This window comes from Oncorhynchus kisutch, linkage group LG8 (assembly GCF_002021735.2).
Source record: "Oncorhynchus kisutch isolate 150728-3 linkage group LG8, Okis_V2, whole genome shotgun sequence".
In the NCBI taxonomy this organism is placed as follows: Eukaryota; Metazoa; Chordata; class Actinopteri; order Salmoniformes; family Salmonidae; genus Oncorhynchus; species Oncorhynchus kisutch.
Window position 1 is genome coordinate 17,993,269 of NC_034181.2, and position 13,580 is coordinate 18,006,848.

General features: G+C 40.0%; 1 protein-coding gene across 1 annotated transcript in view; it reads right to left on the bottom strand.

Annotated features, from left to right (window-relative positions):
• LOC109894935 (phosphoglucomutase-like protein 5) overlaps positions 1 to 12,038 on the bottom strand; it is a 60,700-nt gene extending 48,662 nt beyond the window's left edge. Inside the window, exon 1 of the mRNA XM_031829747.1 lies at positions 11,306 to 12,038. Coding sequence (XP_031685607.1) covers positions 11,306 to 11,563 — 258 coding nt within the window. The 5' untranslated portion in view covers positions 11,564 to 12,038. The remainder of the gene's footprint in view (positions 1 to 11,305) is intronic.
• Positions 12,039 to 13,580: the final 1,542 nt, after the last annotated feature.

Below are 13,580 nucleotides of genomic sequence, written 5' to 3' on the forward strand. Positions count from 1 at the left end.
AATCTGCCAGAGTCTCACCTTAAATAATCTGCCAGAGTCTCACTTTAAATAATCTGCCAGAGTCTCACCTTAAATAATCTGCCAGAGTCTCACTTTAAATAATCTGCCAGAGTCTCACCTTAAATAATCTGCCAGAGTCTCACTTTAAATAATCTGCCAAAGTCTCACTTTAAATATTCTGCCAGAGTCTCACTTTAAATAATCTGCCAGAGTCTCATCATCTGCCAGAGTCTCACTTTAAATAATCTGCCAGAGTCTCACCTTAAATAATATGCCAGAGTCTCACTTTAAATAATCTGCCAGAGTCTCATCATCTGCCAGTCTCACTTTAAATAATCTGCCAGAGTCTCACCTTAAATAATCTGCCAGAGTCTCACTTTAAATAATCTGCCAGAGTCTCACCTTAAATAATCTGCCAGAGTCTCACTTTAAATAATCTGCCAAAGTCTCACTTTAAATATTCTGCCAGAGTCTCACTTTAAATCATCTGCTAGAGTCTCACTTTAAATAATCTGCCAGTCTCACTTTAAATAATCTGCCAGAGTCTCACCTTCAATCATCTGCCAGAGTCTCACCTTAAATGATCACACTCGTGCTTTAAAAAAGGAATTTAGAAAGGCTGGAAGCAAATGGAAGACCTGACAACTTCAAGTATTCTATGAGATAATGAAGGATTTGATGAGAAATTACAATGTTGAGGTTAAGGATGCAAGAGCGAACTACTTCTCTACTCTGATCTCTGAGAAAATTCTGTTTAAGACAATTGTGTGTGTTGTTCTTGGATGTGGTCCCTACTAGACTACTAAAATATGTTATGCATACTGTTACATTCTGTCTATTGTAAATCGCTCCCTGACCTCTGGCTCCTTTCCAGCCTATTTGAAACTGCTCTGGTTCAACCTCTCCTTAAAAAGCCCAATCTAGACCCTTCCTCACTGAGTAATTATAGTCTTATCTCTAAACTTCCTTTGTATCCAAGATTTTAGAAAAAGTAGTTTTTAAGCTATTGGTGGCTCATTTGAGCATGTACAATTTATTAGAAAAATTCCAGTTGGCTCTCGCTCACTTCACAGCATGGAAACTTCTTTATTGAAAGTTAGTAATGACCTTCTGTTGACTGCCGATTCCCGTGAATGATCTATCGTAAATTATTTCTGCCAAAGTCTCACTTTAAATATTCTGCCAGAGTCTCACTTTAAATATTCTGCCAGAGTCTCACTTTAAATAATCTGCCAGAGTCTCATCATCTGCCAGTCTCACTTTAAATAATCTGCCAGAGTCTCATCATCTGCCAGTCTCACTTTAAATAATCTTCCAGAGTCTCACCTTAAATAATATGCCAGAGTCTCACTTTAAATAATCTGCCAGAGTCTCACTTTAAATAATCTGCCAGAGTCTCATCATCTGCCAGTCTCACTTTAAATAATCTGCCAGAGTCTCACCTTAAATAATCTGCCAGAGTCTCACTTTAAATAATCTGCCAGAGTCTCACCTTAAATAATCTGCCAGAGTCTCACTTTAAATAATCTGCCAGAGTCTCACCTTAAATAATCTGCCAGAGTCTCACTTTAAATAATCTGCCAAAGTCTCACTTTAAATATTCTGCCAGAGTCTCACTTTAAATAATCTGCCAGAGTCTCATCATCTGCCAGAGTCTCACTTTAAATAATCTGCCAGAGTCTCACCTTAAATAATATGCCAGAGTCTCACTTTAAATAATCTGCCAGAGTCTCATCATCTGCCAGTCTCACTTTAAATAATCTGCCAGAGTCTCACCTTAAATAATCTGCCAGAGTCTCACTTTAAATAATCTGCCAGAGTCTCACCTTAAATAATCTGCCAGAGTCTCACTTTAAATAATCTGCCAAAGTCTCACTTTAAATATTCTGCCAGAGTCTCACTTTAAATAATCTGCCAGAGTCTCACCTTAAATAATATGCCAGAGTCTCACTTTAAATAATTTGCCAGACTCACTTTAAATAATCTGCCAGAGTCTCACCTTAAATAATCTGCCAGAGTCTCATCATCTGCCAGAGTCTCACTTTAAATAATCTGCCAGAGTCTCACCTTAAATAATATGCCAGAGTCTCACTTTAAATAATTTGCCAGACTCACTTTAAATAATCTGCCAGAGTCTCACTTTAAATCATCTGCCAGAGTCTCACCTTAAATCATCTGCCAGTCTCACTTTAAATAATCTGCCAGAGTCTCACTTTAAATCATCTGCTAGAGTCTCACTTTAAATAATCTGCCAGTCTCACTTTAAATAATCTGCCAGAGTCTCACCTTCAATCATCTGCCAGAGTCTCACCTTAAATGATCACACTCGTGCTTTAAAAAAGGAATTTAGAAAGGCTGGAAGCAAATGGAAGACCTGACAACTTCAAGTATTCTATGAGATAATGAAGGATTTGATGAGAAATTACAATGTTGAGGTTAAGGATGCAAGAGCGAACTACTTCTCTACTCTGATCTCTGAGAAAATTCTGTTTAAGACAATTGTGTGTGTTGTTCTTGGATGTGGTCCCTACTAGACTACTAAAATATGTTATGCATACTGTTACATTCTGTCTATTGTAAATCGCTCCCTGACCTCTGGCTCCTTTCCAGCCTATTTGAAACTGCTCTGGTTCAACCTCTCCTTAAAAGGCCCAATCTAGACCCTTCCTCACTGAGTAATTATAGTCTTATCTCTAAACTTCCTTTGTATCCAAGATTTTAGAAAAAGTAGTTTTTAAGCTATTGGTGGCTCATTTGAGCATGTACAATTTATTAGAAAAATTCCAGTTGGCTCTCGCTCACTTCACAGCATGGAAACTTCTTTATTGAAAGTTAGTAATGACCTTCTGTTGACTGCCGATTCCCGTGAATGATCTATCGTAGTTCTTTTGGAACTCAGTTTGATAACATTCTTGTCGACCGGCGGGAGAGGTGCGTGGGAATCTCCGGCGCTGCCCTCGATTGGTTCAGGTCATATTTGAGTTGCAGACGTTTCTCGGTGAGCATGGGTGGTTCAGATCAAGCTAGCCTGGCTACCTTACACAAGTGTCTAGCTGACAGTGAATGTTGGATGTCTGACATCTTTCTCCAGCTCAATGATAAGAAATCCAAGTATTTTTTTATCTATCCCCCCACCTTGATAGAACCCAGATTGAAAATAGCTTTGGTCCCATATCCACCAATGTAAAGCTGCCTGACAGAACCCTTGGTGTCTTCTTTGAACCTGATCTGAACTTTGAGCTACATGTGGCTCAGTTGGTAGGGCATTATCCTTGGGTTGCTGGTTTGAGTCCCATGGGTGACCAGTATGAAAATGTATACACTCACTACTGTAATTCGCTATGGATACGATTGTTGACGTAAATGTAATGTCAAGAAGGTTGTCCAGTCCTGCTTTTATCATTTAAGAAATAGAGCTAAAGTCAAGTAATTTGTTTCAGTCACTGATCTGGAGAAAGTTATACAAGCTTTTATTTCCTCACGTCTACAGTATATAACTGTAACTCGTTGTATAGGCCTCTGTCTCAGTCAGAAGTCACTCCATTGTCTACAGTATATAACTGTAACTCGTTGTATAGGCCTCTGTCTCAGTCAGAAGTCACTTCATTGTCTACAGTATATTACTGTAACTCGTTGTATAGGCCTCTGTCTCAGTCAGAAGTCACTCCATTGTCTACAGTATATTACTGTAACTCGTTGTATAGGCCTATCTGTCTCAGTCAGAAGTCACTCCATTGTCTACAGTATATTACTGTAACTCGTTATATAGGCCTCTGTCTCAGTCAGAAGTCACTCCATTGTCTACAGTATATTACTGTAACTCGTTGTATAGGCCTCTGTCTCAGTCAGAAGTCACTCCATTGTCTACAGTATATTACTGTAACTCGTTGTATAGGCCTCTGTCTCAGTCAGAAGTCACTTCATTGTCTACAGTATATTACTGTAACTCGTTGTATAGGCCTCTGTCTCAGTCAGAAGTCACTCCATTGTCTACAGTATATTACTGTAACTCGTTGTATAGGCCTATCTGTCTCAGTCAGAAGTCACTCCATTGTCTACAGTATATTACTGTAACTCGTTGTATAGGCCTCTGTCTCAGTCAGAAGTCACTCCATTGTCTACAGTATATTACTGTAACTCGTTATATAGGCCTCTGTCTCAGTCAGAAGTCACTCCATTGTCTACAGTATATTACTGTAACTCGTTGTATAGGCCTCTGTCTCAGTCAGAAGTCACTCCATTGTCTACAGTATATTACTGTAACTCGTTATATAGGCCTCTGTCTCAGTCAGAAGTCACTCCATTGTCTACAGTATATTACTGTAACTCGTTGTAAAGGCCTCTGTCTCAGTCAGAAGTCACTCCATTGTCTACAGTATATTACTGTAACTCGTTGTATAGGCCTCTGTCTCAGTCAGAAGTCACTCCATTGTCTACAGTATATTACTGTAACTCGTTGTATAGGCCTCTGTCTCAGTCAGAAGTCACTCCATTGTCTACAGTATATTACTGTAACTCGTTGTATAGGCCTCTGTCTCAGTCAGAAGTCACTCCATTGTCTACAGTATATTACTGTAACTCGTTGTATAGGCCTCTGTCTCAGTCAGAAGTCACTCCATTGTCTACAGTATATTACTGTAACTCGTTGTAAAGGCCTCTGTCTCAGTCAGAAGTCACTCCATTGTCTACAGTATATTACTGTAACTCGTTGTATAGGCCTCTGTCTCAGTCAGAAGTCACTCCATTGTCTACAGTATATTACTGTAACTCGTTGTATAGGCCTCTGTCTCAGTCAGAAGTCACTCCATTGTCTACAGTATATTACTGTAACTCGTTGTATAGGCCTCTGTTTCAGTCAGAAGTCACTCCATTGTCTACAGTATATTACTGTAACTCGTTGTATAGGCCTCTGTTTCAGTCAGAAGTCACTCCATTGTCTACAGTATATTACTGTAACTCGTTGTATAGGCCTCTGTCTCAGTCAGAAGTCACTCCATTGTCTACAGTATATTACTGTAACTCGTTGTATAGGCCTCTGTCTCAGTCAGAAGTCACTCCATTGTCTACAGTATATTACTGTAACTCGTTGTATAGGCCTCTGTCTCAGTCAGAAGTCACTCCATTGTCTACAGTATATTACTGTAACTCGTTGTATAGGCCTCTGTCTCAGTCAGAAGTCACTCCATTGTCTACAGTATATTACTGTAACTCGTTGTATAGGCCTCTGTCTCAGTCAGAAGTCACTCCATTGTCTACAGTATATTACTGTAACTCGTTGTATAGGCCTCTGTTTCAGTCAGAAGTCACTCCATTGTCTACAGTATATTACTGTAACTCGTTGTATAGGCCTCTGTTTCAGTCAGAAGTCACTCCATTGTCTACAGTATATTACTGTAACTCGTTGTATAGGCCTCTGTTTCAGTCAGAAGTCACTCCATTGTCTACAGTATATTACTGTAACTCGTTGTATAGGCCTATCTGTCTCAATCAGAAGTCACTCCATTGTCTACAGTATATTACTGTAACTCGTTGTATAGGCCTCTGTCTCAGTCAGAAGTCACTCCATTGTCTACAGTATATTACTGTAACTCGTTGTATAGGCCTCTGTCTCAGTCAGAAGTCACTCCATTGTCTACAGTATATTACTGTAACTCGTTGTATAGGCCTCTGTCTCAGTCAGAAGTCACTCCATTGTCTACAGTATATTACTGTAACTCGTTGTATAGGCCTCTGTCTCAGTCAGAAGTCACTCCATTGTCTACAGTATATTACTGTAACTCGTTGTATAGGCCTCTGTCTCAGTCAGAAGTCACTCCATTGTCTACAGTATATTACTGTAACTCGTTGTATAGGCCTATCTGTCTCAGTCAGAAGTCACTCCATTGTCTACAGTATATTACTGTAACTCGTTGTATAGGCCTATCTGTCTCAGTCAGAAGTCACTCCATTGTCTACAGTATATTACTGTAACTCGTTGTATAGGCCTCTGTCTCAGTCATAAGTCACTCCATTGTCTACAGTATATTACTGTAACTCGTTGTATAGGCCTCTGTCTCAGTCAGAAGTCACTCCATTGTCTACAGTATATTACTGTAACTCGTTGTATAGGCCTCTGTCTCAGTCAGAAGTCACTCCATTGTCTACAGTATATTACTGTAACTCGTTGTATAGGCCTCTGTCTCAGTCAGAAGTCACTCCATTGTCTACAGTATATTACTGTAACTCGTTGTATAGGCCTCTGTCTCAGTCAGAAGTCACTCCATTGTCTACAGTATATTACTGTAACTCGTTGTATAGGCCTATCTGTCTCAGTCAGAAGTCACTCCATTGTCTACAGTATATTACTGTAACTCGTTGTATAGGCCTATCTGTCTCAGTCAGAAGTCACTCCATTGTCTACAGTATATTACTGTAACTCGTTGTATAGGCCTCTGTCTCAGTCAGAAGTCACTCCATTGTCTACAGTATATTACTGTAACTCGTTGTATAGGCCTCTGTCTCAGTCAGAAGTCACTCCATTGTCTACAGTATATTACTGTAACTCGTTGTATAGGCCTCTGTCTCAGTCAGAAGTCACTCCATTGTCTACAGTATATTACTGTAACTCGTTGTATAGGCCTATCTGTCTCAGTCAGAAGTCACTCCATTGTCTACAGTATATTACTGTAACTCGTTGTATAGGCCTCTGTCTCAGTCAGAAGTCACTCCATTGTGTACAGTATATTACTGTAACTCGTTGTATAGGCCTCTGTCTCAGTCAGAAGTCACTCCATTGTCTACAGTATATTACTGTAACTCGTTGTATAGGCCTCTGTCTCAGTCAGAAGTCACTCCATTGTCTACAGTATATTACTGTAACTCGTTGTATAGGCCTCTGTCTCAGTCAGAAGTCACTCCATTGTCTACAGTATATTACTGTAACTCGTTGTATAGGCCTCTGTCTCAGTCAGAAGTCACTCCATTGTCTACAGTATATTACTGTAACTCGTTGTATAGGCCTATCTGTCTCAGTCAGAAGTCACTCCATTGTCTACAGTATATTACTGTAACTTGTTGTATAGGCCTATCTGTCTCAGTCAGAAGTCACTCCATTGTCTACAGTATATTACTGTAACTCGTTGTATAGGCCTCTGTCTCAGTCAGAAGTCACTCCATTGTCTACAGTATATTACTGTAACTCGTTGTATAGGCCTCTGTCTCAGTCAGAAGTCACTCCATTGTCTACAGTATATTACTGTAACTCGTTGTATAGGCCTCTGTCTCAGTCAGAAGTCACTCCATTGTCTACAGTATATTACTGTAACTCGTTGTATAGGCCTCTGTCTCAGTCAGAAGTCACTCCATTGTCTACAGTATATTACTGTAACTCGTTGTATAGGCCTATCTGTCTCAGTCAGAAGTCACTCCATTGTCTACAGTATATTACTGTAACTCGTTGTATAGGCCTATCTGTCTCAGTCAGAAGTCACTCCATTGTCTACAGTATATTACTGTAACTCGTTGTATAGGCCTCTGTCTCAGTCAGAAGTCACTCCATTGTCTACAGTATATTACTGTAACTCGTTGTATAGGCCTCTGTCTCAGTCAGAAGTCACTCCATTGTCTACAGTATATTACTGTAACTCGTTGTATAGGCCTCTGTCTCAGTCAGAAGTCACTCCATTGTCTACAGTATATTACTGTAACTCGTTGTATAGGCCTATCTGTCTCAGTCAGAAGTCACTCCATTGTCTACAGTATATTACTGTAACTCGTTGTATAGGCCTCTGTCTCAGTCAGAAGTCACTCCATTGTGTACAGTATATTACTGTAACTCGTTGTATAGGCCTCTGTCTCAGTCAGAAGTCACTCCATTGTCTACAGTATATTACTGTAACTCGTTGTATAGGCCTCTGTCTCAGTCAGAAGTCACTCCATTGTCTACAGTATATTACTGTAACTCGTTGTATAGGCCTCTGTCTCAGTCAGAAGTCACTCCATTGTCTACAGTATATTACTGTAACTCGTTGTATAGGCCTCTGTCTCAGTCAGAAGTCACTCCATTGTCTACAGTATATTACTGTAACTCGTTGTATAGGCCTATCTGTCTCAGTCAGAAGTCACTCCATTGTCTACAGTATATTACTGTAACTCGTTGTATAGGCCTATCTGTCTCAGTCAGAAGTCACTCCATTGTCTACAGTATATTACTGTAACTCGTTGTATAGGCCTCTGTCTCAGTCAGAAGTCACTCCATTGTCTACAGTATATTACTGTAACTCGTTGTATAGGCCTCTGTCTCAGTCAGAAGTCACTCCATTGTCTACAGTATATTACTGTAACTCGTTGTATAGGCCTCTGTCTCAGTCAGAAGTCACTCCATTGTCTACAGTATATTACTGTAACTCGTTGTATAGGCCTCTGTCTCAGTCAGAAGTCACTCCATTGTCTACAGTATATTACTGTAACTCGTTGTATAGGCCTATCTGTCTCAGTCAGAAGTCACTCCATTGTCTACAGTATATTACTGTAACTCGTTGTATAGGCCTATCTGTCTCAGTCAGAAGTCACTCCATTGTCTACAGTATATTACTGTAACTCGTTGTATAGGCCTCTGTCTCAGTCAGAAGTCACTCCATTGTCTACAGTATATTACTGTAACTCGTTGTATAGGCCTCTGTCTCAGTCAGAAGTCACTCCATTGTCTACAGTATATTACTGTAACTCGTTGTATAGGCCTCTGTCTCAGTCAGAAGTCACTCCATTGTCTACAGTATATTACTGTAACTCGTTGTATAGGCCTATCTGTCTCAGTCAGAAGTCACTCCATTGTCTACAGTATATTACTGTAACTCGTTGTATAGGCCTATCTGTCTCAGTCAGAAGTCACTCCATTGTCTACAGTATATTACTGTAACTCGTTGTATAGGCCTCTGTCTCAGTCAGAAGTCACTCCATTGTCTACAGTATATTACTGTAACTCGTTGTATAGGCCTCTGTCTCAGTCAGAAGTCACTCCATTGTCTACAGTATATTACTGTAACTCGTTGTATAGGCCTCTGTCTCAGTCAGAAGTCACTCCATTGTCTACAGTATATTACTGTAACTCGTTGTATAGGCCTATCTGTCTCAGTCAGAAGTCACTCCATTGTCTACAGTATATTACTGTAACTCGTTGTATAGGCCTCTGTCTGAGTCAGAAGTCACTCCATTGTCTACAGTATATTACTGTAACTCGTTGTATAGGCCTCTGTCTCAGTCAGAAGTCACTCCATTGTCTACAGTATATTACTGTAACTCGTTGTATAGGCCTCTGTCTCAGTCAGAAGTCACTCCATTGTCTACAGTATATTACTGTAACTCGTTGTATAGGCCTCTGTTTCAGTCAGAAGTCACTCCATTGTCTACAGTATATTACTGTAACTCGTTGTATAGGCCTATCTGTCTCAGTCAGAAGTCACTCCATTGTCTACAGTATATTACTGTAACTCGTTGTATAGGCCTCTGTTTCAGTCAGAAGTCACTCCATTGTCTACAGTATATTACTGTAACTCGTTGTATAGGCCTCTGTTTCAGTCAGAAGTTACTCCATTGTCTACAGTTCATATAAAATGCTACAGCTCTTAACCCAATGAGTCCCACTGCGATGCCGGCAACATTTGTACTTCCCACCCCTTTCAAACACTGTGTTTGAGCTACAGACTTCTTGTTGTACCATTGGATTTGTCTATTTCTTCTGCATCTGTCAATACAAACCACTAGTCTGTGTGATTAAAAGGGACTGAGGTAAAGTGTTTGTGAGACATGGACAGATTCCGAAGGGGCCAGGGCCGGGTCTTTTTACAAAAACGTATGTAGAGTCCAAATGTTTTGAGCTACAACTATTAAAAGCTATGTATAAAAAGCTGAGACTCTCACAAACACATACATGTAACATGTTCTATGACGCTCACAAGCTACACAAGGTCATTAGAAGGTAAGGGGTTCTTCTACATAGAAGATCACAGGTAACCACAGGACATAGTATTGTAACAACTCACGTGTAGAAGTAACATAGTAAACTTAGATCCGGGACCCTCCAATTAGTATGTTACATTTCGTATGGTATATATTAATTTGTGGATGTCCATCATCCGTTGAGTACGATATGTTACGAATTACAATTCATATGATATGTTACAAATTGTAATTTGTATAATATGCTATGAATTTTCTAAATGTAAGATAAGTTACTAATTCCAAATGGTTGTGGCTAACGTTAGCTAGGTGGCTAATGTTAGCTGGGTTAGGGGTTAAGGTTATGAGTTAGGTTAAAGGGTTAAGGTTAGTGTTCGGGGAAGCATGAGCAAGTAGTTGCAAAGTAGAAAGTAGTTGCAAAGTTGCTAATTAGCTAAAGTTGTCCATGATGGGATTCGAACATGCTACCTTTGGGTTGCTAGACATTCAGTCACATAGTAACCTGGGCAGGGGTAGACTTAACATAGTAAATTGAAATCCGGGACACTCCAATTAGTATGATATGTTATGTTTCGTATGGTATGTATTAATTTGTGGATGTCCATCATCCATTTCATATGATATGTTACAAATTGCAATTTGAATGATATGTTACCAACTACAATTCGAACAATATGTTGTGAATTTGCAAAACATATGATATGTTACGAAGGCTCCGGTCTAGGTCCAAGACGCTTCTAAACAGCTTCTACCGAGCCATAAGACTCCTAAACATCTAGTCAAATAACTACCCAGACTATTTGCAGTGCACCCCACCCCCCTCCCCATTACCCCCTCTGTACACCACTACTACTCTCTGTTGTCATCTACGCATAGTCACTTTAATAACTCTACCTACATGTACATACTACCTCAATTAACCGGTGCTCCCGCACATTGACTCTGTATCGGTACCCCCCTGTATATAGTCTCCCTATAGTTATTTTATTGCTGCTCTTTAATTACCTGTTACTTGTATCTCTTATTCTTATCGTATTTTCTAAAAACTGCTTTGTTGGTTAGGGGCTCATAAATAAGCATTTTACGGTAAGGTCTACCTACACCTGTTGTATTCGGCGCACGTGACTAATACAATTTGATTTGATTTAATGTTAGCTAGGCTATGAGTTAGGGTTAGGGATTAAGATTAGGGTTAGGAGTTAAATTAAATGGTAAAGGTCAGAATTAGGGGAAGGATTAGCTAACATGCTACCATTGTTAACCATGCTAATGTTCTGTGCTTAATTTATCATCATCTTTATTAACATCATCATCATCATTACCAACCCTGAACCTGTCCAAACTTTCTGGCATGACATTATTGTTTTACCCCGTTGGCGGCGGCCATCTGCACAATAATCTCGGTGGCTGCTTGGCTGAAGTAGCGTCCGTCGCTTCCCACCACCATGGTACATCCCTGGCGGTCCCTCAGGTCGATGGACGACAGTAAACTCTGGATGTAGTTCTGCAGGTAGTTCTTCTTGCCCTCGAACAACTCCGTCTTCCGCCGCAGCCCGTTGGTACCGGGCCGCTGGTCATCGAACGGGCTCGTTTGGACCGTTACCACGGGAATGGGGTTCGTCTCCATCCTCCTCACAAGAACACACTGGGAGGGACGCTTCAACTGGCTATACCGAGGACGCCTTTGTCTGTCACAGAAATTGCAGGTCAGATGCTGGATAGAGGTGGAGAGCCAAACATATGCTGTAGAGACGGACCGTGTTAGAGAGGGATGTGAGGTCGAGTGATGTCCGCTCTAGTCCTCCAGAAGTAGGCCCAGCAATTGCGAGGGGGAAAGTGCGCTGACGCAATGACAGCACTCCAGCGTTTTCCTGAGGGATGGCTATTATGCTGATAGGCTAACTTCCCTTCAACAAATTCCTTGTCTTGTCAGCTCGGTTTTTAGATAGGCTAGTTATACTGTACTTTTAACACATGCCTACAGTAAACTTACAGTGAGAGCTTCGGATTTTAAAGTTCAAGTAGGCTAATGTAATGTTAAGCCAAGTGCTCTCTTCCGCCTGGCAACTCCCTCTTTTCCAAATAAGTCCGACTTTCCACAAGGACAAGCGCCTGCCAAAATCAAGGAGGGCCAAAAGCCCCTACAATCAGCTGTGCCTCTGGCCAAAAATAGCCGGGTGGAGTGATGGGAGAATTGTGTCGGGTCGGGGCTGTAACCTGACCCTACTTCTGTCCACGACACTTGTCGGTTTGAGTCAAAGCACTAAGCACTGTCAGTGTGCGAGCATAAGCAGTTACCGACCGATCAATGACAATTAACTTGCATATGCGTAAAAGTGATGAGGCAGGACATGAGGGCGAACTGTTGGATATTGGCATGGCCAAGCAGAACTCTCATCTGTAGACAATAGGCAATATAGCTCATGGTAAAGTAAAACACCCTAGTTGGTTGTATTATTACTTTAAGCTAATGGACTGGATAAGATGAAAACCACCCCCTTTCCAAAATAACTAAACTGGGGGAAAAGGAGTACGTCTTATTCAATGGCACTTCTCTCTCTCTCTCTCGGTGTATGTATAAGCGAGAGAGATTGCTTTACATTGCTTTGGCAATGTAAACATATGTTTCACATGCCAATTGAAATAAATTGAGAGAGAAAGAGAGAGAGGCATTATATGCTGGTTCACTGACGCATAGCTTGGTGGACAGCGCAACCATGAGCGAAATAAACTATTGAAAACCGTGCATCGCTAAATGTAAAAAAGGCCTAGCGGTCCCATAAGCCTAAAAGTAATTGTATGTATTTGGATTGGATTTATTTCATGCAATAACGTGAAATAAACTATACAAAATATGCCAACACAAAATAGCCTCGCTATAGGTAGTAAACCTTTTATATGCAATGCTGCCACATGGTGGCAGCATTGCATATTGAACTGGCCTATGGCTAGATGCACATCCAATGTATCTTAATATGTATCTTTATATGCACTTAACAACAATTCAATTAAATATTGCAAAACATGTATTTGCAATAAAACTAAATAGGGAACGAAATTCACACTGACTGACCGGTTTTAGTGAAAAACCAGAGTTCTGTTTCGCTAATTACAGCAAGGACTAACACAATTGATAAACAATAAATATAGTCTTATAATAATTCACAATGTATTAAGTAATTAATATATGTTGCTGTTCAGAGGCCTATTTAGCTTATTTGCGAAGTAAGCCTGTTTGGAAATCTTTAGGTGCAATTATTTCCTCAGGCTATTTTGTTCTAATATAATAAATATTTCGCAGTTAATTGTAAGGTGTAAATAAATGTGTTGAAGGAAATAAGTAATCAAAAAAAATCTCACGGTATGATCAAACATATTTATTGCTTCATTTCAATGTCGAAACATTCGGGAAAAATCACAATACAATGTAGGCCTATTTTCTATACAATTGGCAAAAGTGTTTCCACTTTTATTTCCATTTTCACATTGACACCATATTTTAACAAATATATTATCAGCCTTCTTATTTACATGAACTTCTTTTGACATATTCAACATGGAATCAACACAAATAACATGCAGTTTAAATCATTTCTCTGAGAAATGCGTAAACGTCTCTCCATTAAGCCTATAGAATTGTATCA